Source organism: Cinclus cinclus, chromosome 19, assembly GCF_963662255.1.
Source record: "Cinclus cinclus chromosome 19, bCinCin1.1, whole genome shotgun sequence".
Lineage (NCBI taxonomy): Eukaryota > Metazoa > Chordata > Aves > Passeriformes > Cinclidae > Cinclus > Cinclus cinclus.
The window spans coordinates 558,487-585,571 of record NC_085064.1 but is presented as its reverse complement, the minus strand read 5'-3'; the positions used below and the strand labels follow the sequence as shown (position 1 = coordinate 585,571).

The 27,085-nt window shown below is 48.9% G+C and overlaps 1 protein-coding gene across 10 annotated transcripts in view; it reads left to right on the top strand.

Annotated features, from left to right (window-relative positions):
- MVB12B (multivesicular body subunit 12B) overlaps positions 1-26,701 on the top strand; it is a 53,596-nt gene extending 26,895 nt beyond the window's left edge. For 8 of the 10 annotated variants that reach the window (XM_062505834.1, XM_062505828.1, XM_062505831.1 and 5 more), the window contains 4 exons: positions 191-288; positions 17,218-17,273; positions 18,532-18,591; positions 22,112-26,701. In XM_062505834.1, the coding sequence (XP_062361818.1) occupies positions 191-288; positions 17,218-17,273; positions 18,532-18,591; positions 22,112-22,204 (307 nt within the window). In that variant the 3' untranslated portion in view covers positions 22,205-26,701. Of the gene's footprint in view, positions 1-190; positions 289-2,661; positions 2,780-17,217; positions 17,274-18,531; positions 18,592-22,111 lie in introns of those variants that run through there. The other 2 variants (XM_062505836.1, XM_062505835.1) reach the window with 2 other exon arrangements.
- The last annotated feature ends 384 nt before the right edge of the window (positions 26,702-27,085 follow it).

Below are 27,085 nucleotides of genomic sequence, written 5' to 3'. Positions count from 1 at the left end.
GTGGTCACTGGTGGAGTCCAGGGCTCCGGGGGGTGGAGGGGGCTGACACTGAGTGTAGACAGCTTTGGAAGCAATATTAAAATGGAGGTTTGATGCTTAACCTGACTGGAGTCGTGGGGCTGGAGTGAGCTGGCAGGAGCAGCATCTTGTGCTCTGCAGTAACATTTGCCTTTTTCTCCCTTTCCCTCAGGCACATCTCTCTGACACTGCCAGCCAGCTTTCGGGGCAAGAGCCACAGCACCCGCCTGGACTTGGAGCACCAGCACTCCAACCTGTATGCCATCTCAGGTGAGTTGCCAGGCTTCCCTGCTCTGTGCTTCACTCACTGCTGCTGGGGCGCAACAACTTTGCTTGGAGGTTTTTTTTGGTCGTACAAATATTGTCATAGGCATGGTAGAATCACTTAGAATCACTTAGCACAAGGTCGCTCTCTTACGTTGTTTTTGCAAGAGGAGAAAGATACTGGATTCAAACCTGGCTCTGTCAAAGCCTTATGAAAGTCTAGTCCCTTCATCTGGCTGAAGGAGATTTTAGTACAGTTTGGAAACCCAGCAATGGGTTCAGTGGGCTGTGCTGTTGAAACTGCTTGTGTGTAATCAGGGAAGAGAAGACAGCAAAAATGTACCACTTACAGGTTTGTCTTGTTAGTACTGACGCTTGTAACGTGGGAACATGGCACTAATTCACCTACCATAATCAAAGGGTTATTTAAAAGGTAATCTCTGCCTGAAACTGCAGCTTCAGGTTCCCAAAGAGATAAAACGTAACAATTGCATAATCCTTGTGGGTCCTCGTTTTTCTTGTTGCTCTCCTGCCCTAATACCTTTGGAAATGTAAGGGAAGGTGTATTCCTGCGTTGTCATGAGACAGTTCTGCATGGGGATGGATGGGAAGCTGTGCTTTCTCTCCTGGGGAAGCACCAAATGCACCAAGTGCAGCAGCTCTGTGTGGTGTCAGTGGCACTGCCCTTGCTGCAGGGTGTGCTGGCCTCTGTTGGTGGTGCCTGCTTTAAAGAGAGCCTGAACACTTCACCAGATCCTTACAGCAAAGCACAAAACAAGGCCTTGTGGAGCCGGACAGGGCATTAGTTCTTCATGTTTGCTTGAGCGCATTTTCAAGTATATAACTCTTTCTTTTTCCTCCTGTTGCACATTCTCCTCCAGAAACACTGTTATGAGTTGTGCATATGTTGTAATGGCTATTACAGCTGCGAGCTCCTTCCAAAGAAAGGCTCTTGTCATCTGACACATCCTGTGCACTGACAGGATTTTCGTGCACAGCTCCTGCCCACGGCTGCCTTGTCAGCAGCTGCAGCGAGGTGCCGCGACAGTTCTTTGTGCGCTCGAACCTTTCCGAGGTGGATTAGCCCCCAGACGCGCTCTGGAAGCCATTCCCAAGTTTCCTGTTCCGTCGTGTCTGCAGTGCTGCTGCAGTGCCATGGCAACAGGAGATTTAGGAGCAGGCTGCCACGCCTGGGCTGCTGCCAGGGGAGAGCGAGGGGAGCTGGGCCCCCAGCACACGCAGGGGCAGCCTGTGGGCTCCCTCTCTTGACTCCCATCTCACAAGAGGGGTTCTTGGGGCTGCTGAGGGAAACAAAAACCATTATGAGCAGTCTCTTGGGGTTTTGGTGTGGCCTCAGTCTGCCGTGGGCACGGGAGGAGCTGCTGGGAAGGGAGGGCTGGGATGGGGTAGGATGAAGAGATGCAGCGTGGTCCTCTCTTCGCTCTCTGTGGATACCCAAGATTTTCTCGGTATTCGATGAAAACATCACTTACAGTTGTGGTTTAACATGTTTGTGGAAGATAAAATGAATTTTGGCTGTCATCCTACTTTGTATCACAAATATATTTTGGCAGAATAACTGTATCCTCACTGGAACTGCCCCTTACCCCTTGGTCTGTGTAATGCAGTTGTTTGTACAAAACTGGAGTCAAGGAAAAAACGGTCCTGAAAGCAGCAATTAGAATTTTTAACCAGTCTTTTGTCATTGCCAGTCTTGGCCGTGGCACACTGGGTGACCAGGAAGTTCGGGAGACTTCTCTTGGCACGTGCTGATACGTGAGCCCCTGGCAGGGTGCAGACAGGGAAGCACTGCCCAGAGCCTGTCACAGCCACGGCAGCACGGCGCTGGCACTGCTGGCATCATCCTTGGCCCACCCTGTGCCAGGCGCCCAGACCAAAAGGCAGAATTAGCTGTGAGCCGGTGCAGAATGTCTGTGGGTGCTTCTGGGAGCGGGGTGCTGAGGAGCTGACAGGTTTAATGTGCATGCTGGGGCAGGCAGCTGCTGCAAGAAGAATGCCTCGCTCCAGACAGACCTGTTGACAGACGTGGCTCAGTATTTCACAGCACAGTCTTTCCTCATGGCCTTCAGTTTAATTAAGATGTTGTTGTGACTACATACTGCCTTCGTTTCAGACTTGAGCATCTTCTGCCAGCATATTGCTTTGGCTTATCAGAGGCACAAGCACAGTGAGGGAGAGGCAGCCCTCACAGGCAGGCACAGATAATAACATACAGGGAAAATTCCTCAATGAAGTGAAAAATTATTTATAATAATGGTACTCAAATAGAAGGGAAATAAGTCACTCTAAGGGTATATAAATTTTTATGATAGTGTATAAACAGCCATAGTCTGCCTTGTCTCCCATCTATTCCTGCAGAGAATGAGGGCAACATCTAGCATAAAGAAAAATACAATAAGAAAATGAAGAAATGAATGGGAAGAGCTGGAGGATTGATCACCCAGTGTATTTGTATATCCTGATGTAAAAGGTGCTGCTGACAGGTGGCCAGGTTTCTTCTGTATAAAACCATGTGTGTGCTGTCAGGGCAGTGTGAGCAGCCTTGTTTCGATTGATGAATTGCCTGCTTCCTTGATTAAACCTTCCATCACTTACAAAACAAAAAGCCTGTGTTTCGATGGCAGAGTGGGACATGTCAAAAAAATCTGTCTGCTTTACCTTTGTGCAGATGTTGGGCACAGACTGTAACATGTATTATTAAAATGAATGTGGCATTTACTGTGCATTATTTCTTTCCTGGGAGAAAGGACCTGTAAATTATATGCTAATAATAAGCTTTAACCCTTTCAGGAACCAAGAGATGTAGGAGTGTAAATATTCTGCAGACCTTACTTAATTGGATGGGCTCTAACACCACTGCAGCACTCTCAAGTTACTAAGCAGTGGGTTCCAGCCCTTGCTGCCAATGATCTGTGCATTGTGCTGAACAGGGTTGTCTTTTTTTCCCCCTGAAATTTCCCTGTAGCCATTTTCATCATTGTATTACAGATAGATGTGTTTTGGGGCAGCAGCAAAGTTTGTGTAATTTGACTCCAGGACAATCTCATCCCCTCTCTTGGCCTGTTCTTAGACTAGGATAGAAATTGTGCTATATGGAGTCTGTCAGTCTGTACAGCCCCATCAGAATGTGTGCATAAAGCAATTGAAGTCTCTTTACACCAGTTTTGTGCAGGAAACAATTGTATGAACTTCCAGATCCTGCTGCAGCTGGCAGTGTGTAGCAGGAAACCCAACTTCAATCATGTGAACCTTTCCAAGGATATTTATTCTGGCAGAAATTTGCAGATAACAAGATGATCAGTTACCCTCGTGTAGGACCAAGGTTCATCTTTTAAACGCTTAAATGTGGAAACTGTCCTGGGAAAGCAGTAGAACAAAAGCAGAACATACTTTGATATATATTTGTTGGTAGTATTTTCAAGTAACGCTTGCCAGCTGTCAGCCCCAAACAGTCAAAACATTTGTGCAAGTACCTTAAGAAATTAATGATGTTAGCTGGACATTCTAACATGTCATCCATAAATTTGGGCACCCATCCCCAAGTCGTGTTAATCCCTAGAAATAAACCAGGATCCAGAACCACAGCATCTCTCACCACTGAGAGCCTTCTCAGTTCAGTTCAAGATCTTGCTGAGCCACAGGTGAAGGTTTTCATTCTCTTTAGGAGAAAAGCTGTGTCCTCTGGGTTGGAGCTTAGATGTCAGATCCCAAAAAGCATAACACACGTTATCTTCCGATAAAGCAACGTCCGTGCTGTGACTGAGACTGCAGCACTTGCTGTTTGTTTTGCTGAGGAGTGATGGGTTTTGCAGCAGTCATTAGGTGCTGAAATGCCTTTGTATGTATGTCTTACTTAAAGGTAGTGTTTTGTGGTCTTTGAACACTTTAATTGATACATAGCAAGCTATTTGTGTGAAGTATTTTTCAGTGAGAAGCTGGGCTGAGCACAGGGGAAGGGAAGTGCGGCGGGGTGCCAGCACAGTGTTGGCTGCAGTGTGTGCCAGCATGCCAGGAAGGAGAGGTTTCCCTGTGCAGCTCTTACAGGTGCCAGTTTCTCCACAGCTCTGGCTTGTTTATTTTGGAGTCACACACCAGTATTTATTACCTTAGGGAGGTAAATATTTACTTAAATGGGTATTTATTATATTTATATATAGTTTTTAATGATATTTAAATATTTATTGCCCTCTTTAAGACATTTCCTGGGAAAGGTCAGAGCAAACTGTGGTCTGAGAGTTTGGAGAGGGAAACATTTGTGAGCAGATGCTCCAGTCCAAGTTCCAGCTGCTGGGTCAGACAGGTGAGTGTTCCCACGGGAAGGGCAGGGCAGAGGGTCTCAGCCTGGTGCAGCCCAGGCAGGGTGAGCCGAGCCAGGGTGAGCTGAGCCAGGGTGTGCCCATGGCAGGAGCTCGGGCCAGGCTGGGCTTTGTGTGCAGGAGCACGGGCTGTTCCTGCTGTTCCTGCCGGCGCTGCAGCGACATTTGGCGTTCGCTCCACGCAGCTTTCTAATCCAGCTCTCTGGAGGCAGCAGAGAGAGTGGAAACTGATGTTAATGGTCTGGAAAAACATTAAAGCCAGTGGATTCCTGAAAAGGAAACCGAGTTGCTTTTCTGCAGGCTGGGGCCCTGGGCAGGGGCAGGTGTCGTGTCTGGGCAGTGGCGTGGGAAGCATTCCCTTCACACCCTGCTCCTGACACAGCACTCTGCTTCCTGAGCCCTCCTGTTCAGGAGGGCTGACTTGGAAATGCCTTGGGGTATCAACCCCTCCGACTATTTTTTTTTCTTTTTTTCTTTGGTATTAACAAAAGAAGTCTATTTCAGAGGTCTTCTAGATTTAGGTTTTGTTATGTTTTAGTGCCCATATGTCAGCTTCCTTCTTGTTGCAAAATGCCAGGTTATGTTACCTGCCACTTCCTTAGCTGTATGTTTCCTTTTAAAAGACACAGAAGCTCTCTTCTGTATAGATGAGGACAGGTGTTTTAATCAGAGGTTAATAATTTATTTTTACAAACTATTGTTTTGCTTCATTATTTTTGTAAATAATTAAATTATGCACTTGTCACAGTGTGTTTACTAAAACAGGTAATTTGGGAAAAAAATGAGATTCTGTTTTCTGGATCAGTGCCCAAGGATTGCTTTTGTCTTCATCTTCTAGCACAGCTCCTGGTGGTTCTGCAATTGTCTCTAATGTTCAAGGGTTTGGAGACCCCACTCTTGGAAGGGGTGGTCTGTGCTGCATCTTGCTGTCACTCCCCATCCCTTCACTTAGCTCTTGGTGCTTAAGAGTAGAAGCGGAACTAAATATATATTTTGTGACACTGAATTTTAATCAGGATGGTCCAAAAGCCCGACAAGTTGTGACACAAGCTTTATTCTGCGTTGAAACCTTTTTCCTGAAGCTGAGATTAAAGTCAGCTTGTTCTTTCCCCTATTGCAATTTCCAGTCTTTGGACTAAGAGACCTGGATAATCTTCCAGCTATGAAAGGCTCTATTAATATCCAGCAGTTCGGGGAGGCTGGAGTCTCATGTAAAATGCTGCAGCTGCATATTTCAGAAAGGGAAGTGTGTTACTTAATACTGTACTTAATGAGATTCAAAAAGTGTGTTTCTTACTAAATTATCCCATCCATGGTGTGCAGACCCTTGGTGTGCTGTGTCAGCATGCCCCACGTGTCACCCAGGCTGTGCTGGGCCAGTGCCCCCAAACAGGGATGATGGAGCCCTGAGTTCTCTCACAGGTGACTTTTTCAGACAGACAGTAGTTGTTGTTTTCCTCTGCTCCTGTCGTGTGCAGGCAGGAGAGGTGGAGGTCCTGGCTGGCTAATGCCCTGCCCTTGCCGTGTCCCCTCCTGCCCATGGGCTGCACCCGTGTTCCTCAGCTCCCACATCACCTTCCACGGAGGCTGCTCAGTCTCTGCTGCGAGGATTATCCGGCTGGATAATAACCCTGGAGCCATGAATTATGTAGGAGCAGGTGCAGCGGGCGCAGCCTGGTGGCACATCCAGGGGTGATGCAGGGAGGGGTGATCCCTTTGAGGTGACCTGGGTCCCAGGACAGGGGTGTCCCCGCCCCGCAGCAGCAGTGGCTGATGGAGGAGGATGAGGATGAGCTTGTGGGACTGAAACCGTTCCCATGGAGCACAACCTTGGGGTGGCCTGCACTGTGTTTGTTTTGCTTTGCCAAGTGCCAGCGTTTAATTTTTTTAAAATAGGGAGCTGCTCAGAGGTTTGGCTATTTAAACAGCTATTAACCGAATGACAATTAACAGATTGCAGAGACAGATTTTCTTTTCAAAACCTCCAAAATTGAGTACAGTTTGCAAAACTATCACAGCATAGTAATGACAATGAATTTTGATTTCCCGGAACTGATATTAGAATCCTTATTAAACTATGTGCATCTGCTTTTAATTTACTCCAAATAATTGGAAAATGCAATGAAGCTTTCCAATTAAAGCTTGGCTTTATGCTGTTTAATAATACCCCCCATAATATTATAGCTTATGAAGTGACAGGTGAGTTGGTCTATGAATAAAACATAAAGGCAGCAAATAAGGGACAGAAAACCAGAGACAGTTGTTGGGGATTTTAAATGCTGGATGTAATTTGCATATATTAATCTCTTCTTTTCAGCCTTATCAGGCGTTCCTCAGTATTTGAAGTTAAAATAGCATTGACAGGCGGGAGTACGCTTAGTTTTTTCAAGGATTTATTACTTGTATAATTTCTGATCTTTAATAAGCAGATATGACTGATCCTCATAGTTCTATAGAAATCAGTTAATTGTTCCAGATGGCGTGTACTGATTATGCAAAATTACTTTTCACACCATTTTTTTTTTATGGAGTTTGGAGTAAAATTAAATTTTTATAGCCTTCTTATCATGCTGTTTTACAGTGGGTTTTGCACAGAAGTTGAATTTAATATACTATATTACATTGACCAGCAGAGTTATTCCAGTGTAGCATTCTGTGATTTGACAAAGAATAATAGAACACGTTGCTCATTGTGCATTTCTGTGCTGCTAATAAAAAGGAGTTGCAGTGCAGCAAACCAGGCTGTTATTTATGAAGAATGCTTAATTCACACGGTTAAAAATGCAAAATTGGTACAATGAGATGTTCGCTCTTTTGGATAGAAGGCTTGGGCAGAATAAATGTAAATAGTCGTGTTGCTACAGATTCCATCAAAGCAAGCAGGAGTTTGTAAATGCCTGGTGTGGCTGGGTGGGATGGGCCTGGGAGGAGCAGCCACGCAGGCAGCACGTTCCAGCTCCGAGCAGGAGATGTCACTGGTGTTTTCCCTGATTATCGCCATCCAGATATCTCAATGGCATCATTTCATAATTGAAAACATTTGTAAAGGTTGTTGGGTTTCATTTATCTAATGAAAAGCTGTTTATACAAAATAAACCACACATAAAACCCTCTTGCTAATAAGTTTATTGCAGTTTGTTTTGGCGGTGGCTGGGTTCAGTGGGGGTGTCCCATGGCCTGGCTGTCCTGTCCTGGCTGTGCTGCAGCAGTGCCCAGGGTGCAGAACAGCAAATGTTTAAAAAATGACTTTATGGTTAATAGATAAGTGGGGGCACCATAAATGGACTGTTATGAAGAATGCATATTTTAACTCAGTAGAAAAAAAGACAAGTAATTAGCTCAGCCGTTAGAAAGCTCAGAATTTCTCCTGTCTCCTCTTGAACTAGGAAATGGTTTTGTGTATACTTTTATATGTACATATAGATACAAATATATAGTATGTATGGAGACAACTAATGGCATAAATCAGAATTATTAGAAAATATTTGTTCTAATGAAGTAATAATTTGGTGGTAACGTATTTCATCAGTGTAGCTTAAGGCTAAATTAAGTGGACAGACTTTATATGGCTTCTCTAATTTTAATCTTCAAAATGCTATCTAATGTCTCATTAAGACTTCCATATAATGTTTCTTAAGTACAGTCATTAAATATAGTTTAGGGAGATGTATGTTCAGATATTGCTTAAAGATGTTTTAATAGGCCCATTTACTCTGATGATATTAATGAGCTCTTAACACATATTAAGGGTCTAAAACTAGTGCTGTCTCCTTGCAGTGAGCAAATCAACATAGGAATTGGGGAGGAATTGGATGCTCTAGCAAAGCCAGGGGACTCTGCAGGGCCCGGCTCCATCCCTTAGCTGTGTCAGCAAGGGGAGGTGTCCCCAGCCCTGGCGGGTGCCTCGGGGCACAGGGGCTTTGGCTTTGCAGGGCTGGCTTTGCAGGACTGGCTTTGCAGGGCTGGCTGCTGCATCATCCCACCCACGCTGCAGAGTGCTCCTTGGGAAGTGGCCAGCCCATCTCGGGGTCTGTGACATGCTATGCACATTTGGCTGCATATCTGTTAAAATAAACAAATCAGATAGGTTAAGGGAAGAGCCAAATACGGGCCTGTGTTTAGATAAATCCTGCTTTTTGATCATCTGAAGTGTAGATGGAAGAGTTGCAATTAGGATAATAAAAACTGCTCATTCTCTGTTGTCACTTCAATTCCAACTCAGAAAGTTATTGCAAAGAAAATTCTCTGGTTTCATCACTCAGCTTTTCTTAACAAATCCTTCTGAGTTCAGAGACTTTTATAATTACTAAATTGGTTTGTTAGAGGGAGATAATAGCAAATTTCTTCTTTTCATAATTGGACATTTCTTCCCTGTAGGCTAATGCAGGCGCAGCACTCACATACACAATGAGCTGTGCTTCTGAAAAACCATAACTGGCTAATAAGTGCCGTGGTGTCATCGGAGAGTAATGGTGTGCTGATTAGCATAATTAATGACAAATGGTGGTGCAGAGTGGGTGGATTGGTTTAGCAGATGATGGATGCGCTGCGCCAAGGCCAAGCCGTGCCGCGGTGGCACGGTGGGCTGGCAGTGCTGCCACTGCACCTGCCAGCAGTGCCCACCACCCAGGGCTCGGTGCCACCAGCTCGCTGTGCTGGGGCGGCTCTGGGTGCTCCTGGACCTGCCTGGGTGCTGGCACAGGGTGCTGGCACAGGGTGGTGGCACAGGATGGTGGCACAGGGTGCCGGCACAGGATGGTGGCACAGGATGGTGGCACAGGGTGTGGGCACAGGGTGCCGGCACAGGATGGTGACACAGGATGGTGACACAGGATGGTGGCACAGGATGGTGGCACAGGGTGGTGGCACAGGATGGTGGCACAGGATGGTGACACAGGATGGTGGCACAGGGTGCCGGCACAGGGTGGTGGCACAGGATGGTGCCACAGGGTGTGGGCACAGGGTGCCAGCACAGGATGGTGGCACAGGATGGTGACACAGGATGGTGACACAGGATGGTGGCACAGGGTGGTGGCACAGGATGGTGGCACAGGGTGTGGGCACAGGGTGCCAGCACAGGATGGTGGCACAGGATGGTGACACAGGATGGTGACACAGGATGGTGGCACAGGGTGGTGGCACAGGATGGTGGCACAGGATGGTGACACAGGATGGTGGCACAGGGTGGTGGCACAGGATGGTGGCACAGGATGGTGACACAGGATGGTGACACAGGATGGTGACACAGGATGGTGGCACAGGGTGGTGGCACAGGATGGTGGCACAGGGTGTGGGCACAGGGTGCCAGCACAGGATGGTGGCACAGGATGGTGACACAGGATGGTGACACAGGATGGTGGCACAGGGTGGTGGCACAGGATGGTGGCACAGGATGGTGACACAGGATGGTGGCACAGGGTGGTGGCACAGGGTGGTGGCACAGGGTGTGGGCACAGGGTGTCCCTGACGGCGCTGCTGGCCGGTCCCCACTGTGCTGGGGCACAGAGCTCTGCAGTGCCAGCACCAGTGGAAAGGAGCTGAGGGCTTCTGTGGGCCACGAGCAAACCTCATCCTCTGAGGTCTGGGGGGCCACGCCAGGCACTGGCCGTGCTACAAGATGGGCACATTAATTGTGATTTGATTAATCAGGGCTAATTTACATTCACAAATGAGACTGATAAAAATGGAGTTACCTTTTCACCTTTAGGGAGGAGGAGGGATTATTTGTAGGTTGTCTCTTTTTTTAAGTGATAAGCAACTCTTTTTCCAATAAGGATGAAAATACTTAATTTGCATTAGCAAAAGAAGCTAATTATTATATAGTTAATTAGCATCTGGAAATGAGGATTATCTTAATTACAAAGCACAGTTTCCTTAATAGCTACAAAACTGTAAGTTTGATGTGTGTGGAGATTGGTGACTATTATTATGTAATTACTGATCATATTAATGGTGCAGTGTATTTAGATATCATTTGCATATGCAAATGAAATTTACCTGATAGAAATACGTGGCTCCAGTAATGATTTTGAGCACTTAAAAAATTAAATCCCATTAGAAGATCTGGTTCCCGTGTGGCACAGTGGATCTCCTCCTGCAGAAGAGCTTTTGGCTGGGCAGGGCCGTGGCTCTGTGCCTGGCTGGTGGCAGCAGGAGGGCGCCTGCCCTGTGCCATCCTCTCCAGCACCCAAGGCCTTAGCTTTGGGTCTGTGTCAAGGCTCCTCTGGCTGGCTGAATGCTCTGTGGGATGGTGGGAGCACGTTCTGTGCATCAGGGAGCTCCAGGGCAGAAGATGGGTACCCCCACATCCTTTGTAGCCATGCTCGTGATGAGTTTCTTTCCATAACAGGCAGGCATGCTTGTAGAACGGAGAGCATGGTGTCAGGGCAACTGCTCTAGCTTCTTTCTCCTGCTTTTATTGGAAACACAGAGCTGCTGTGTGTTAAAAATAGCTTCAGTCTCTTAAACCAAAACATGTAAAGAGGGGACCGTGCACCATTGTCTCCCTGTGGGACAGATGTTGGTCACTCAGTGCACTGCTGGAGGGTGTGGGTGCTGCTGGGCAGGATCACAGTGTCATTGCAAGTGTGAGCATCTGCCCCTGCCCAGTGACCTGGCTGCTGTCCAGAGAGTCTGGGGAGCCTTGGACTGGCACAGTGGCAACAAATCCCACCTCACACCAGAGGTGGCTCATCTAAGGAAAATGTTTCTGCAGCCAGGCACTGTAACAATGTGTGGGTTTAATACCCCCTGCTCCTGCCCTGCAGCACTGGAAGCTTGTGGATGTTTCTCTCATCAAGCAGCAGGAATTTACAGCTGCTGGCCAGGGAACACTGCAGCCATTGTGGGGCTGCCCGAGATGCTTTTTGCAACTGCTGCTGCAGCCTGCGCTGCCCGGCTGCCGTGGCAGACAGACATTACATGTTTAATGACTTCCAAGGAGCCTGTCGTTACAGCCAGAGCTGAAGGCAATGGAAAAGCATCTGGGTTTCTCTTCAGCACACAGCCATGAGCAGACACTGGAGGAGTACCTGCCTTTGCTTTTGCCTTTGCCTTTCCTTCACCTCCCCATCACTAAGCCCTGTCCCGGCTCTGCCTCAGCCCCACGCCAGTGCCCTGGTTTGTATCTGCTCTGCTCTAATTAATTAAGGGTTGTGGCTTGGAAACAGCACATGCTAAGGTGTGATCTTTGAAGTTTAGTGTGGTGCAGAGACTTCAAAGAGGACATTTTATTAAAAAATAATAAAATCAAGAGCTCCTAAACACTTGCAATTTGAAGAGCTTGTTTGAAGTCTCTCCATGTTCTCTGGTGCTGATGGAGTCACAGTGCTGAGGTGCTCCTTAGGCGTCACCATGCAGTACTTAACCTTCACTTTATTTAAAAAAAGAAAATAATCAAATCCAGGGGTACTTTTTCAAGTGTTTTCATGGCTTGATCTTAGCAGTAAAGAACTAATTGTGCCATGTCATGAGCTATGCAGGAAACTGAGAAAATCAAGGCTGACAATCAAATTAGCAAAAATGAAAATTTAGTCCGGGTCTGGTTTTTTAATCAAAGTCATTTCAAGATGAACAGGAAAGCTGTAAACCTTTCCCAAAGCAGAGGTTCCTTTCCCAGGCAGGAGGCCCCTGCTCTCCCACTCACTGCAGCAGGCATGGGGTGCTTTGGTTCTGCTGCCATCCTGCTGCCTGGCCAGGCCCAGGCACTGGGCACGGGGCTGGGTGTTCCCAGCTGGCTGTGCCCCACGACAGCCCTGGGGAGAGCCCCAGCTGCCCAGGAGCCACATGAAGTGCTCTGGGGCTCTCCCTTGGGCAAGCAGAGCTGAGCCCTGTGCCCCTGCCTGTGTGTCTGCAGCTCTTTGTGTGCCACAGAGGAGTTGTGTGTCTGTTGGGGTTGGTATGTGCAGCTGGGGGACACAGCTGGGCAGCTGCAGGTTCCCTGTTGCAGCAGGCTTGGCAGGAGCTGTCAGGGAAGGTTGCTTTCGGTTTGAGCCCTGAGGTTCTGCCATCAGTGATTTGGTGTGGCTCCATCTGGGCCTTGGTGCAGTGTAGCACAAGGCAAACACACATTTACTGTTCAGGTTGCTGTTTAGATCTCTGTGTGTAGAAATACAAGAGGAGGAGGCTTAGCATCATGGAGAGCTTGTTTGGTTTGAAAAGCTCACATTCTTCTCCAGAGGCGTTGCAAACTATTTTGAAACATTTTTTCATGCCTCTGAAAGGGCACTAAGGGCACAGTGTGCCTGCTTTGTGTGGTGTCCTGTGCTGCCTTCCATGCACGTGTGCAGAAGCATCTCAGGAGTGCAGAGCTCACATGGGGCCATGGGCTTGGAAAAGCTTGGAAAGCACAAGGGCTTGGGGGAACAGAGCTGGGTGCTTCCCCGGTCAGGGGAAAATGGGAACAGTTCTGCAGCATTAGAGAAAGCCCTCTCTACAATCTAAGGTCATTTAAATTTTAAAACTGGCAGTAGTGCACTCAGTGTTGGGTTTTTTGTTGGTTTGGACTAGCAGTTCTTCATTTTCAGTCATGCAGGAAAATGTTTTTCAAGAGATTAATTTATTTATTTAAATATTTTTAATATCAGAAATTGAAAATTCAAGTGTAAAAGGCTATGAATAAACAGCAGTAAAGAAATGCAAAGCTATAAAAGCTTATGGTGAGAATTTAATGCAGAAGCAGCTGTTATTTCCTCGGGAGTTAAGGTATATAAACTCCTCCGTGGCTGTGTATCCCCACAGTCGTGGTGTGAGGAATTAGTGCTCACTGCAGTGTGCAAACGGAGCCCGCCAGGCTCTGAGGCAGCGATTCATCTGTACCCAGGAGTTAAATATGACAATGTTAGCATTTTTCATTTCCCTGACGTTACCATTAATAAAGCAATGATCCAAAAGAAGCTTTGCTGAGTCTGTTCTTTATGCTTCCATCACTCACAACTAGATAATTTCACAGAGGATCGTTTTTAAATTAAATGACGATAAAAGTGCTCTGCTGTCCTGTGCTCACTAGTTCATAGAAGTCTATCAAGTCATTAATGTGTCATGACAAACTGTGAGTTGAATACAAGAGTAATTAATTATTTGCATAAATAACAGGTTGAACTCTGTGCTTTCAGCCACAATGACACATGCATGTGGACATGCTGGAGCCCCTGGCAGAGGTCATGGGAGGGTGGAGGCTGAGCTGGCACATGGCTGGTCCCTCTCTCACATGCTTGGGAGCTTTTGTGTTTCCAAGTTCTTCACTGATGGTTGCTTCAAGAGAGCATCTAATCTTTGGAGCTTTAGCGAACAATTATACAGATTTTCATAATCACCATTAATCACCACATATTTTTTCAAGATAATTACAGCAACTATTATTTAGATTTCTCTTTTATGTGCACATTGTAGAAAAGAACAAGTGCTTATTACTACGCTGGGTAGTGTAGTGAACTACCGTCTGAAGTTCTTTGTCATCCAGAAACTCATTATGTTAGCTGATGCTGCCTGTGAAAGTTCGTCAGCATGTTTAAATTAGGGTAGCATTGGCAGGTCTGATTATTTAAATCTGGTAGCTTGGCTAAAAATATAGTTATTCAAGAAAGATGAATTACTAATTTGACAACTGAGATTTAGTTGGAGTCTGCAGCACAGAAGGCAGCATCTCTCGAGTGCTCAGAGAAGGGTGACAGTATTTTTACAGATTCCTTCTGGCACTGGGGCTTTGAAGGGCAAGAGCAGCTTTGCCTACCTGTGCAAGGAGGCTTTAATCTGCAAGGTGCAAACACTTTATAGGTCTTCAGATACATTTTAAAATCCCAACCTTTAAAGAAGTTGAAGCCTGTGTGGGTCGGTGCGTGAGCTGCTCCTGTGATAGTATGAGTAATGCTATAAAACTGGGACCTTGCCCACCGTTTTTATTTGAATCACCATGTGTACCTTCAGAATGAACTGTGCTTAGTCATACACCAGAACCAGTTCCTTTATCTCCTGGTGTTACTGTCTGGTCTCAAACGCAGCCCAGATTGACATGGAGGAACCTGGTATAGCTTTTGGCCACAATGAAACGGGAGCTGCGGCTCAGGGCCAGGGCCTGGTGTGTGAGTGTGACACTGCCCGTGGAGGTGGTGACACAGGGCAGGATCTCAGCCCAGCAGTCACTCCTCAGAGCCTGCCAGGAATGCTTTAAAGGCAAGAGGGAAAAAAAAAAAAAAAGGGGAAAAAGGGAGAAATCAGAGGCTGCTGCTGATGTTTATTTACAGAACAAGGGACATGGAATTAAAACGCCCTCCTAGATTTCTGGTTTCATTTAACTTTATTATTAAATTAGCTGCTACTGTAAACAGCAGTTGTATGCTGCCTCACAGTGTGCAGCAGGAGCAGTGGTCCCCATGCCCAGGCCCGTGTGCTGGACAGCCCAGTGCTGGACAGCTGGTCAGGCTCCTGCATAGCCATGGCAGCCCTTTCCTGCTGCTGCTGGAGTTGCGTGGCCCTAGAGATCATTGCAAGTCTCCATGAGCTTCTGTGGGAGCAGGGGACCTCACCCCTCTTCAGGGGTGAATGTGAAAAAGCCCATCTTGGGCAGCGGCAGCTGTGGGTGTCTCATCCTGTGAGCAGGGTGCTCCACAGGTGTAGTGGAGGCACAGAAGGCTCCTTTCCCCAGAGCATCTCTTTTGTTTAGGGCATCTGCTCAGCCCTGGAGCAGATGCAGGGGGGGAGCTCTGCTCCCCATGCCTCTTGTCTTGGAGGTCCCCAGTGCCTGCTTGCAGCCCCCTGGGTGGCCCAAGGGCTCCTGGAGCCCAGCTGAGCCATGGGGTGAAGGGCTGAGGGCTGCTGCCCTGCTGCTGCTGGGGCAGCCACTGAGCTCTGCCGCCCAGGGACTGGCTTCTGTAAAGTTTCCAGAAGTGGTGGTATTTAGACCCTGGTGACAGCGGTGCCTGGCTGTGAAAGGAGATGCTGAATGAGCACCTTGTTTTCTGCTCTCTGCCTTTAATGCATTTTAGCAGCAGGCTGGTGACGGGCCTGACACGGCAGCTCCGCACACGCTCCTGCGCTTGGGGAGCGCAGCGTTAATAACACACTTCCATGCATCATGCCATTTTTAAGCATGATCGTTATGATAAAGGGCATATACTTAATTACAGGCCTGCTTAATTACAGCTCTGTTGAAGCTCGTTTGTTTAGGAGAGTGCTAATTGCGCTGCGGAGCCTTTGGCTCACCCTGCTTTTATCTGCTGCTTTGCTGTGTGGTTCTGAGCTCCGGGTGGGCTGGGGCACGTGGCCGGGCTGGGGGGGCTCAGGCTCCGGGGATGCACACACTCAGCCGAGCTCAGGCTTTAGATTGCTTTACAAAAGCTGGCGTGTGGCTGATCAAAGAGGGTTTCTGTCGGATAACAAGTGCAGATGGTCTTTCAGGTTTAAAACTTCCTGGATTTGGTGATGCTGCTTTTCATCTGTTTCCCTTTGTGCTGTGGCTGCCTCACAGCACCTTTGATAACACAATTACTCCCGTGGAGGGGGGTTTTAAATCTAAAATAGACAAAGCAAATGTAAAAAGCTGAGTATTCTTAAATGACCCTTGTTTAATCGCTAACATGGTAACTCAGTGGTGCTGTAAAAGTTAGAAACAACAGACAGAGGAGCACTGGGTTTGTGGGTGCAGATGCTTTCTGAAAGAAAACCCTATTTGAGGATCACTGGATGGCCTCTCAGGGATTAAATCTGCTCTAATTTGAAGTTTTTTATTTCCTTCAGAGTTTAAATTTAAAGACTTCACATGTTAAAGGTGTAAGTGCAATAAAGGGGATGTATCTGGGATGTGCACTGCCTTAGAAACATGCCCTTTTCAGTCTTGTGTGCAAATTGCTGAGTTACGTCTCTTAAAAAGAAACACTGATCATTGCACTAGGATGAATATACAAGATGGTGTAAAGGCAAACTGTGCTCTGAGTACCATTAAGGTTGTGCTACAGAAAAAGCTGGGTTGTGTGACACGAGGCTGTGCCGTGTTGTGTCATGTCCTCATGTCTGTCTTCATATTCCACTGGTTTACATCCTTCAGATGTGGTTTTCAAGTGTTTGAGCTCCATGCTCACTGCTGAGTTGACACTGGCAACAGCCAGGCCAGGGAGGTGCTTGGCCCCAGGTGTTTGTCATCATCCTGCCCAGGTGGTGGCAACTGACTGCCTGCCACACAGGTGGTGGTGTTCTTCTTTGGGGGCTGCACGTCCCCTGAACCAGCTGTTCCTTATTCTCTTGTTCAGACCCCACCAGTGTGCTGAACAGGTTTGGTGAGGAGGTGGTAAATAGAAGTGTGTCCTCCTTCCAGTTTCAAATACCGTCCTGCTTTGCCAGCTGCGCAAAATTGGAAAATGCAAAATTGAGGCCATGAAATTGTGTTTGAATAGAGCAAAGAGAATTCATTGGATTCCTGGTTTGGTAGGAACTGACCCATCTATGTCCACTGGCAGATTAGAGGGAGGAAAAGGCTGGCAGTAACATTTGGGAGCAATCAGTCACGTGTCAATGCTGTGATTACTTGATCTGTCACTGGGAATGTGTGAAGTTGCGTGTCAGAAGGCAGCTGGAAACTTCACGTGTGATGTCTTATCCCTTTCAGCAATGGATGGAGTGCCTTTTATGATTTCGGAGAAGTTTACCTGCGCTCCTGAAGGGGTGAGTTGCCTTTGTTGTTCTCCCAGTGTATGAAATTCATAGTTTCATGGAGAGTGATCATAAAACATCAAGACAGATTACCTGCTTCTGGGAGCTGTTCTGTTGTGGGGCCAAATACATAGCCAGTGCTTGAGATGGGCCAAGGTTGCATGTCACAATAGCTGCCCATTAGGTGGGAAAGGCTTTTGCCAGATTGCTTCTAAAACTGAATTGTCCTGGGATTTCAAGGTTTATTACTGTCAAAAAATAGGAATGGCAGTGGGACTCCTGGTGTTGAGAGCATTTCTAATTTCTTAGCATAGATTGTAAAGAAAGCTGCAAATGTGGAGTTCTTAAGGATTTACCTGCTGTGAGGATGGCATAGTGCCAACATCTTTACTACTTTGTGTTGTCACTCCCTAAGTTCAGGCCAGTGGTAATGGCACGGTGCACTCCAGTGCCATCACAGCAGGGTCCTGCCTGGCTGCAGGCAAGCTGGAGAGGGCACCAGGGGGTGCCTGCTTCACCCAAACAGAAACACTGCTACTGGTTCAGAATGACCTCTGGGTGTCACTGGGCCTGTGCTTGTTAAAGCTGATGATCCAGAGCACAAAGATTCAGCAACCCACTACCAGTTCCTGAATCCATCTGATCCTAAAGCAGCATCTTTTTAAAAATCAATTTACAGGAAGCTGTTAATGCATACGCTGGCCATCAGCTGTGTCTGATTTTCCAGTAGTGCTCCATCTTTGTGCTTTCTTCTTCCTGCTGACAGGGGTTTTTCACTTCCCTTGCTTTCTGAGAGGGTTGTTTATGGGCCCTTATTCCCAGAAAGCTGAGGTCCCTGCTGCGAGGACAAATGCAGAGAGATTCAGTCGTGCTAATCCTCCTGGCGGATCCTTTAGACACCATTGCCACCATATGGTCAGTTTGGTCAGGGCTTCCTGCAGCTGGTGCTGCTCACACCTCGAGCTGTGGCCATCCATCCATGGGGTTTACAGACTGCAGTGGGAGGTGGCAGATCTCCCTGGGCAGAGCAGCACAAAGGTGAGTGTCAGCTATCGTGCTGAGGGAGAGCACTGTTGGAGCTGTAGCCCCAGCTCACCTTGTGTTGTTTCACTCCTGCTGGAATGAGGAGCAGGATTGTGCCTGTGTTTACAGATGGTGCCTCTAAATCTCTGGTGATAGAGTGTTTGCTGACTTTAAACAGAACAAAACAACAAACAAACAAACCCGTTCCCTGACCCTGAATGTGACATTTTTGTTTCTTTCTTGCCAGATGCAGCCAGTTGATCTCTTGGGTATCACAATCAAAACCCTTGCAGAAATTGAAAAGGAGGTAAGTAACCAGCCAGGCACTGAACAAATCATGAGAGCTGTGTTCACTTCTTCTTAAGAACCCTTCCCTTATGGACAATACTTTTTTTGTCTTTCCCAAGTCACAGAGAATGGATAAAGCAGTAAGCCCAGGGTCAGGGATGCCCTCTATGATCTGTCATGAGTGAAGACATTTCAGGTGGTGAATTTAATGACAAAGTGTGGGGCCTTCTGTTTATTTTCAGATGTCTGTCTTGATTAGCTTTCTTTCTCATGTATTAACAATACATGGTACAGGCAGGACACTCCTAGGTGCCTCTTGCATGTCAGGGAGGCAAATGAACTTCACTCAGCAATGTCAGGTAAACACCTTCATCAGTTTTTATTTGCTGATGCTGGGAAGCTGTTGCTGGGAGAACTGGGCTGCACTTCAGTGGGAGTGAATGTTTGAGGAGCACAGGGAGGAGGCAGCCACCAAACCAAGGGTGGTTCTGAGGAGTGTTCTGGCACATGCGTGACGTCTGTGGCACGGTGCTGAGGAGCTGCCTGCTCTGCAAAAGTCGCCTCACATCTAAAGTCTCAGACTAGGAAGAAGAAGCAGCACATGCTTCTTCAGGCACCATTGGTCAGAAAGGCCTCCTCCTTTCTAGCTGGGTTCAAGGGACAGAGTAAGATGACATTGCAAAGCTTCCAGATTGCTCAGGGCTTCTCCTCTCCCTGGTGTGGGAGAGGTCTGGCAGCTCGGGGGCTGCCTGGAGGGGTTTGAGCTGCACAGCCCTGCTTGTGCCCTCGCAGGCCTGTGGAGTGTGGGGACACCAGCCCTGGAATCATTTGTGTGGACCAGGGAGGAGAGGCCAATACCTGCCTGCTCTCCCACTGCTCCTACTCTGTAGCAGGCTGTGTGCGTTCCAGTGTAATGAAAAGAATGATTATGCAGCCCATATTCCTTGATGAAGCATCTTGTCTGCACATAGAGAGCTACACATATAAATATTGTGAATTTCGGCATGGCTTTATTTCCCTTGCAAGCAATAGCACCATTATAGCAAATCTTCTGGATATCCAAAGCAGCCAGAACATTCTCCCTGGAGCAAGATGCCTTGCAAAAAATATTCCCAAAGAATTCCAAGAATTACTGTTCTCTGTCACCACATTTGCAGATGTATGCACCCATCCTCCAAGCTGAAGGCAGCTGAATTTCAGGACTCTACCCTGTCAGGAAAATGATGGAAATAGGTGCAAATCCTGGACTGCAGCTGAGCTGGTTTTGTTGCCCCAGGGTGGCACAGCTGTGCCCAGGGTGGTGCACAGAGAGCTGGGCTATGAAGAGGTGGTGAAGTGCAGGTGTAAGCAGCACGTGCCGTCACGTCATGGTGAGTTCGGTGGATGTAGGACAGAGAGGAGGGTGCAGGACAGACAGTGCTGCTGCCAGCTCTCCCAGCAGGGCTCTGGGGGTTTATCCTTGCCTGTCCTGGGTAGGGTGGAGTCACTGAGCGGGCACAGGGGCAGTGCAGGTGGTAGCAGAGGTGGTGGCACTGTCGCTGTTCACAGCTCTGTGTGGATGCTGTGGCAATGAGGGCAGTGCTCTGGCTACTGCCAGGGTGCTCCCTGTCTTCATTTGCGCTTGGCGTGGTGTGAAAAGTCTAGAGAGAGTCTAATAAGTAAAGGGAGAATCCAGTAGTCATCATTCCTTTTAAACTGGTAAGAAAGGCAGTTCATTTAACCACTGAATTGCTACAAGTTTTCATGGGCTGCTCTTTGCAAATATGTTTAATGAAGAAGTTGTAAATCTAGAACAGCTTAAAATTTTAATTTTACACAGAAATATTTTTCCTTGTTTGCGTGTTTGTAGTCAGTTCTCCTGAGTGCAGTCACATGAAATGTTCTTTAAATGAACATATTTGCTAACTGGCATGATTTCAGATTTTAAAACACTGGTTCCAGCAATTAGGAGTTTCCTCAGTTCCCCAATGACTGGAGAGATTCGTCTTGATTATAATTGCTCTTAGCCACGCATATCTAATTTGTGTCTTTTTAAGTGTTAATTAGTAAACAGTTTGAGCTGACATCTTTATGCGTTTGGGTGTTGAAAAATGAGGCCTTATTGCATGTGCTGGCGGCTGCAGCATCGCGACAGGAGGTGCGGCCATGGGGAGTAAAGGCTTGGGTACAGCCCCGGGTACAGCCCCGGGTAAAGCCCCCGGGTACAGCCCCGGTTCATGCCCGGTTCATCCCCGGTTCAGCCTCGTTCACCCCCATACAGCCGTGTTCATCCCGGTTCAGCCTCGTTCACCCCCATACAGCCGTGTTCATCCCGGTTCCATCCCGGTTCCGCCCCCGCAGTCCCGGGTGCTCCGTTCCCGCCCGGCCCGGCTCGGCACGAAGCCGCGGCGCCCCCTGCCGGCCGCTCGCGGGCTCGCCGAGGGCTCCCGAGCCGGCACCAAAGGGAGGGTGGAAGTGGCACGGCCCCGGCACGGCCCCGGCACGGCCCTGGCACGGCCCCGGGCCAGGCACCAGCAGGGCTGATGGTTGCCCGGAGCGGCTCGCTGGCAGTACGTGCCGTGCCCCAGCCCTGCTGGGAGGAGCGCACAGGGGCGCGCGTGTGTGTGCGACATTCCAGGAGCCACAAACGCCGCACCGGGAGATGAGTGGGGGGACAGTCGGTGTTCGGGGCCGTGCCAGTGGGTGTGCCAGGGTCCTGGGCAGCTCCCACCCCGGTAGCCCCAACATTTGGTGTTGCTTTCACCTCCCGCCTGCCCCGGGAAAGCCGCCCGTAGCCCGGCCTGTCCCGGGGTGCCCGGGCAGTGGGCAGGGTGGCCTCAGGCCGGCGGGGTGCGGCTTCGAGCGTGCCACGAGATGGCACTGCTACCGTACACGGTTACCGTATACACGGTTACCGTACACTGTTACTGTACACTGGTACCATACACAGTTACCGTACGTGGTTACCATACAGTGTTACTGTACACTGTTACTATACACTGTTATTGTACACTGGTACCGTACACTGGGTACTGTACACTGCCACTGGGCGCTGCCATGCACTGCTACTGTGCACCACTACTGAGCGTCACTCCCAGGTGCTGCAAGGGATGGCCTCGGCTGCACAGCTGTCCCTTGTCTGCAGGGACGTCGTGGGGCACGGGGATGTGTATCTAGGGATGTGTATTTAGTGATGTGTATATAGCGATTCTCACCCACTTGCCAACCAAAAATGTTAATTGTAATGGTAGTGGCTTGTGTAAACCTGCCAGGGGAAATGTTTCTGACTAGCTGATTTATGGGCAGGATGAGTGTGGTCGTGTTTGTGTTAATGCTGGGTTTTTAGGGAGGGGATGAACCCTACCTGGGGAGGTCACTGATGTGGGGTCAGGTGTTACCTGTGTTACCAGCAGGTTCACCTAGCACGGCCCTGCCAGGGACAGCTGTTGTCAGGTCCAGTTTTTCTCTCATTCTTCTGCTGCTGATACTGTCCCAGCCAGGCACGGGCAGTGCTGCGTGGGTCAGTGCTGCAGGTTCCCTGTCTCTGCTTTTCCCCACAGTACGACTACAGCTTCCGGACGGAGCAGAGCGCGGCCGCCCGCCTCCCGCCCAGCCCCACCCGCTGCCCACCCGTGCCAGTGCCACCGTCCTGAGGGGCCACGGCCGGAGCGTGTGTGTGTGTGTGTGTGCGCGCACTACTGAGCAGGACCGGGACACGGCCACGGAACCACCCACCACGGAGCCACCCACCACGGAACCACCCACCACAGAACCATCCACGGGCCGGCTGTGTCCACCACCGCCCTGCACTGCACCACCCCTGCACACACCCCTGCGACCCTTGGGCAGCTGCCCCCACCCCACCCCTGCACACCCCCTCTCCACGTGAGTACAGCACTGGGAGCCTGACCAGCCGCTCGCTCATCCCCACTGGGTAACCCTGCTGCGGGACAGTCGCAGCATCCAGAGCTGCAGCAAACCTCTGCGGCCACAGCCGAGAGCTTGCAGAGACATCTGAGCCCTAAAAGGAGCAGTACAAGGCACGGCTGGGCACTGCCTCACCAGCTGCCCTGGAGCTGCTTGGCTCTCGACACCTTGCAGCAGGAGGCTCCTGTGGCACTCGGTGCAGTGCAGAACTCAGCTGCAGTGAATGCTGGTCCCTCTGCCACGTTCTGGGCGCAGAAGTTCCGCTGTGGCTGGCATCAGTCTCAGATCCACTGTGGTCACTGCGTTTGCTGTGGGCCGGGGCAGCCGGGACCCCTGGCTCTCCCTGGGCACAGCAGGGCAGGGTGCCCAAGGTGCACTGCAGGCTGTGAGATGAAGCCCTTCACTTTGCACAGGGTGTCCATCTGTCTATATGGATCTAGGGCAACAAGTGTCCCGTGTTTCTGGATGGATGCTGGCAGTGACACCCTGGCAGACACTGGCAGTGCCCCGCTGACCTGACCAAGCTTCCTGTGGACCTGCTGACAACTGGCATGCCATCACCTACCTGTCACTGAGACACTTCTCTAACGTGTTCCCTGCTAGCTGCTAAAACAAGAGAGATGTGCCTGTTTCCTGGGCATTCAGGAAAGCACTGAACTTGTCATGGCACAGGATGAGCCTGGGATTCATGAAACCCTGACCTCTGCCTCCCTGTGATTCCTGACTGGGCTTGCTCCCTAGCCCAACGCATGTCTTGGAGAAGTCCATTGCTGTAATAAGTTATTTACAAGTGCCCATCTGACTCTGCTACTCTTTCAAGTCTCTGCTGTAGAGCAAAGATACATCATGGCAGCAAAATGGCAATTTTGGAGTGACAGTTAAATCGTACAGTTTTTTATATTGTTAAATACTGATTCCCTGACCCCATTGAAATGCATTGCTATGGTAACAGTAACAGTGTTGTTGCTTGCAGCCTGGGTTGTACATATGCCCTGACCCACTTTGCACTCCCTTGGATTGATCTGTCATTTTCTAGTTGCACAGAGTGGTAACTAACAGCAGCTTTTGTACTGTCAGCTAATATTTTTTATTTATACATAAGTAAAAATAATTCTTGTCCAAAGATTCATTTCTGGTTTTAAGGCACCACAGTGTACTGCTGGGATAAAGAACACAAAATACCGTGACATTTGGGACAAACTGAGTCCAGATCTTTGCTTCAGCTTCTTCCAATCAGGTAAATAATTTTCTGGAGTTGCCTCTGTAGAATAGCCATGTGGTTGGAGAGCAGAGGCCAATTTGGTTGCTTGTATGTTGTTTTTGGACAAAAGAGTTAAAGCTGTGCACCAGCTCTGGAGCCCTTGGGTGACCCCCTGGAACTGCTCATTTACTTGGAGCTTGCACCACCATTTTTAGTTGTTATTTATCCTGCAGTAAAGAAAAGCCAGACCTCACTGCCAGGCTTCACAAAGGGCAGATTGATGATGCTGACATCGACAAATGAACATACCATGGCAGCTTGGTCATTCGGCTCAGGTTCACTTCAAGTTCAAATCCACTCTATGCCGTAGTGCTGTGCCCATGTCATCCATCTTTTGTCTTTCTATTTTTCTGCTTGTAATTTGTTCTGTAGTTTTGTGTGACATCCATTTATAGCTTCTCCTGTGGCTCAGTGGTCACGGCAGGTAGGCAGGAGCCATCTGCAGCAGTGCGTTCCTCATAGCTTTGGGATGAGAGCTGACCTTCCCTGCTCGTGGTGGAGCAACGAGGGCTGCAGACTAGCACAGGGCACAGCACAGTCTGCAGAGCTCCAGGGGCAGTGCCTGCCACTGGGACATGGACAGACAGACAGCTGCCAGGAGCCCCTGCTTGAGCCAGCAAGCCCCACGCTCAGGGCCACACTCCCTGGGTATGTCTGGGGAAATGGGTGCAGAGCTTTGAGTCCCTTATGTAAGAGAAAATCAGTGCTTTAATATTTATACCCACTGCTAGGTTTGCTCAGCCTTCATGAAGATAAGGAGCTCAGCTTGCTCTGCTGTGACCTACAGGAAACACTGGATACTTGAAACACTGGCAGAATACACGGCTGGGAGAGGCATCTACATCTTCAGGATATATTTGTATACTTACTTCTCCCTCTCTAACACTGCGCCAGCAGAGCTGCTTCAGGACTCACCTGCAAACCTTGAGATGAGTTTGCTCTACATGCTGTGGTCCTGCACCATGCAGGGACAGCCTGCTCCAAATGCACAGACAGATGCAGTTCCTGTGGGGCAAACACAATGAAGGTGTTCTGAACAGAAAGTTGTACCTGCTGAGAGCCAGCTGAGCTCTCATCCCTGCTAACCACAGGCTGGAAAACTAGGTGATTCCAAAAGGGAGAGGGCTCAGAGTCAGTGCTTGAAAGAACAGCGAGATAGTGCAGGGTGGTTGACTGTGTCAACTTCTCAGTCCACTGATCAGAGGAAGCTTTTTTTATTGCACTGCTGAATTCCTGAGACCACGGGTGTCAGGTCAGCATTTCCACAGGAAGGTTTTATTGGCTGTTCCATAACTATTGTACTCACGGCACCTCATTGCAAGGCTGGTCCTTGCATCCTTACAGTGAGTCCTTCGTGCTGGCAAGTGCCATGGCTAGTACCAGCATCTCTGCATCTTCCTCCCTGTCCAAGGTGTGACAAGACATGATGAGACGTGGAAGAATTGGCCCAGGCAATAAATGTTCAGGGAGTCTGATGGGGCTGTTGTCTGGCTGTGGAGAAGACTTTTGGAGCATAAGGGGAGGGGAGGAGTCAGTGGAAAGCAACAGAAGTGAATTTGCAGAGCTTTACCAGATGTTCTTGGCTACCTTGCCTGGATTTGTAGAACAAAACTGGTCTCTAGGTAGTTTAATCTTGTGGCTGATGGAGAATTTAGTTTGCCAAATTGTTATACGTCTGCAACAGAGACAGAAAATCAGCAGTGAGGAGTTTGTTTACTGTAGCATACACCTTCTGATGTGAGTTCATAGTGACACGCTGCCTCCTGGATTCCTCACGGCAAGAAGCTGGTCGTGTGCCGAGGTGACTCGTGGCCACCCAGGCCAGGCTGTGCTGTCTGCTGTGTTGATCACGGAGAGGCAAGAAGTTAGTCCAGAAAGTGATGTAGAGTGTGAGCTTCATGATAAAATTCAAGTGTGAATAGTTGTAGCAGGTGTCTTTCCTTATGGGAGCACCTCGAATCTGTAGTTCCATAGGAGTAAACTGTGTCAGACTGTTCCTGTGACTGTCCCTGCGTGTGCCCATGGTGTTTGTTGGAGGTTTCCTGGGAGCCTCCTGTGCACTGGGAGATTGTTGGTAGTCTGTAGCATTGGGCTTGTTTGGTTTCACACCCACCTCTGCCCCCTCAGTGTCCTGAGCTCTCCAGACTGAACCCACATGCTGCCCAGCCTGGAGAATTTCTCTCATGGGCACTGCATGTGCCAGGTAAGGTGCTAGTGGCAAGGGCATGCCTCCACGGGCCTTGGCACGTCCTCTTCTGTGGGGCCCTGACATCTCCTGGAAGGAGGCGAAATGGGAGAGAGCTGCCTGGTCCCACCTTGGCCTTCAGCTCCCCCTGCTCCCCCGGTGACACTGGCTCTGTGCCCCAGGTGTGCCCGCAGCCGCTCTCCCGTGGCAGCCCCAGGAGCCCGGAGAGCTGTTCCTGCTCCCCCCAAAGGGCAGGCACACCTCACTGCATCCAAACAATTACCTCAGCCTTGGAGCCCTGCCCAGCAGCCGGGGATCCCCTGGCAGCAGGACAGCCCCGTGTGCTGGTGTCGGTCCCCCCAGCCTTATCAGCCAGGCTGTGGCACAGGAATGGGACAGGCTGCTCCTCTGTCACCAGCCAGCTCGCTGGGGTGCTGCCCGGCTCATCCCCCACAGGGAAACCAAACACTTGGGATATTCTGGTTATTTGTTGTGAAATTGTTTCCTAACAGCAACAGATTTAAATGTCATCATACGAATGGCAGAGAGAAACCTTTTATGCAGTTGCAAAGTGGTTTTCTAAGATGGTTGGGTTACTGAAAGTGATTTTACTGTGCATTAATCTTATGAATGTTACTATGTTTTATATTTATTTTAGATGACCCTCCTGTATTTTACAAAGGGAAGTTTCATTGTGTGATAACTCAAGTCTGTATTCTTAATATAATTTGTTAAATGAAACTTGTTTTAATCAGATAATTCCGTGTGCTTTGTGTTTTAATCTTCTGACTGAAACAACTACCTAGATCAGAAGGGTGAACTACAGAGGTGGCAACACGATCCCCTATAGGGAACGTGCTCGTTTGTGGGCTTTTTTTTCTTGGAAATTGGGTGTAAAAAGCCTTGGAAAAATGTGTCCAAAATGTCTTGCTCTACAGGTATGCTGCAAAGTCCAAACAGACTCAAATGATGTGTTTTAAGGGGCAGGATTGGGCCAAGCCTGGCAAGAGCAATACCCAGCAGAGCTGATGGTGCTGGCAGCCGTGGGGGCAGCACTGGCCACCTGGGCCCAGCCCGTGGCCGCAGCTGAGGCTGCAGTGGCCACACTGGCAGCAGTGCAGGTACCTGCGTGGCTGGGGTCAGCAAGCCCTGAGGGGAATG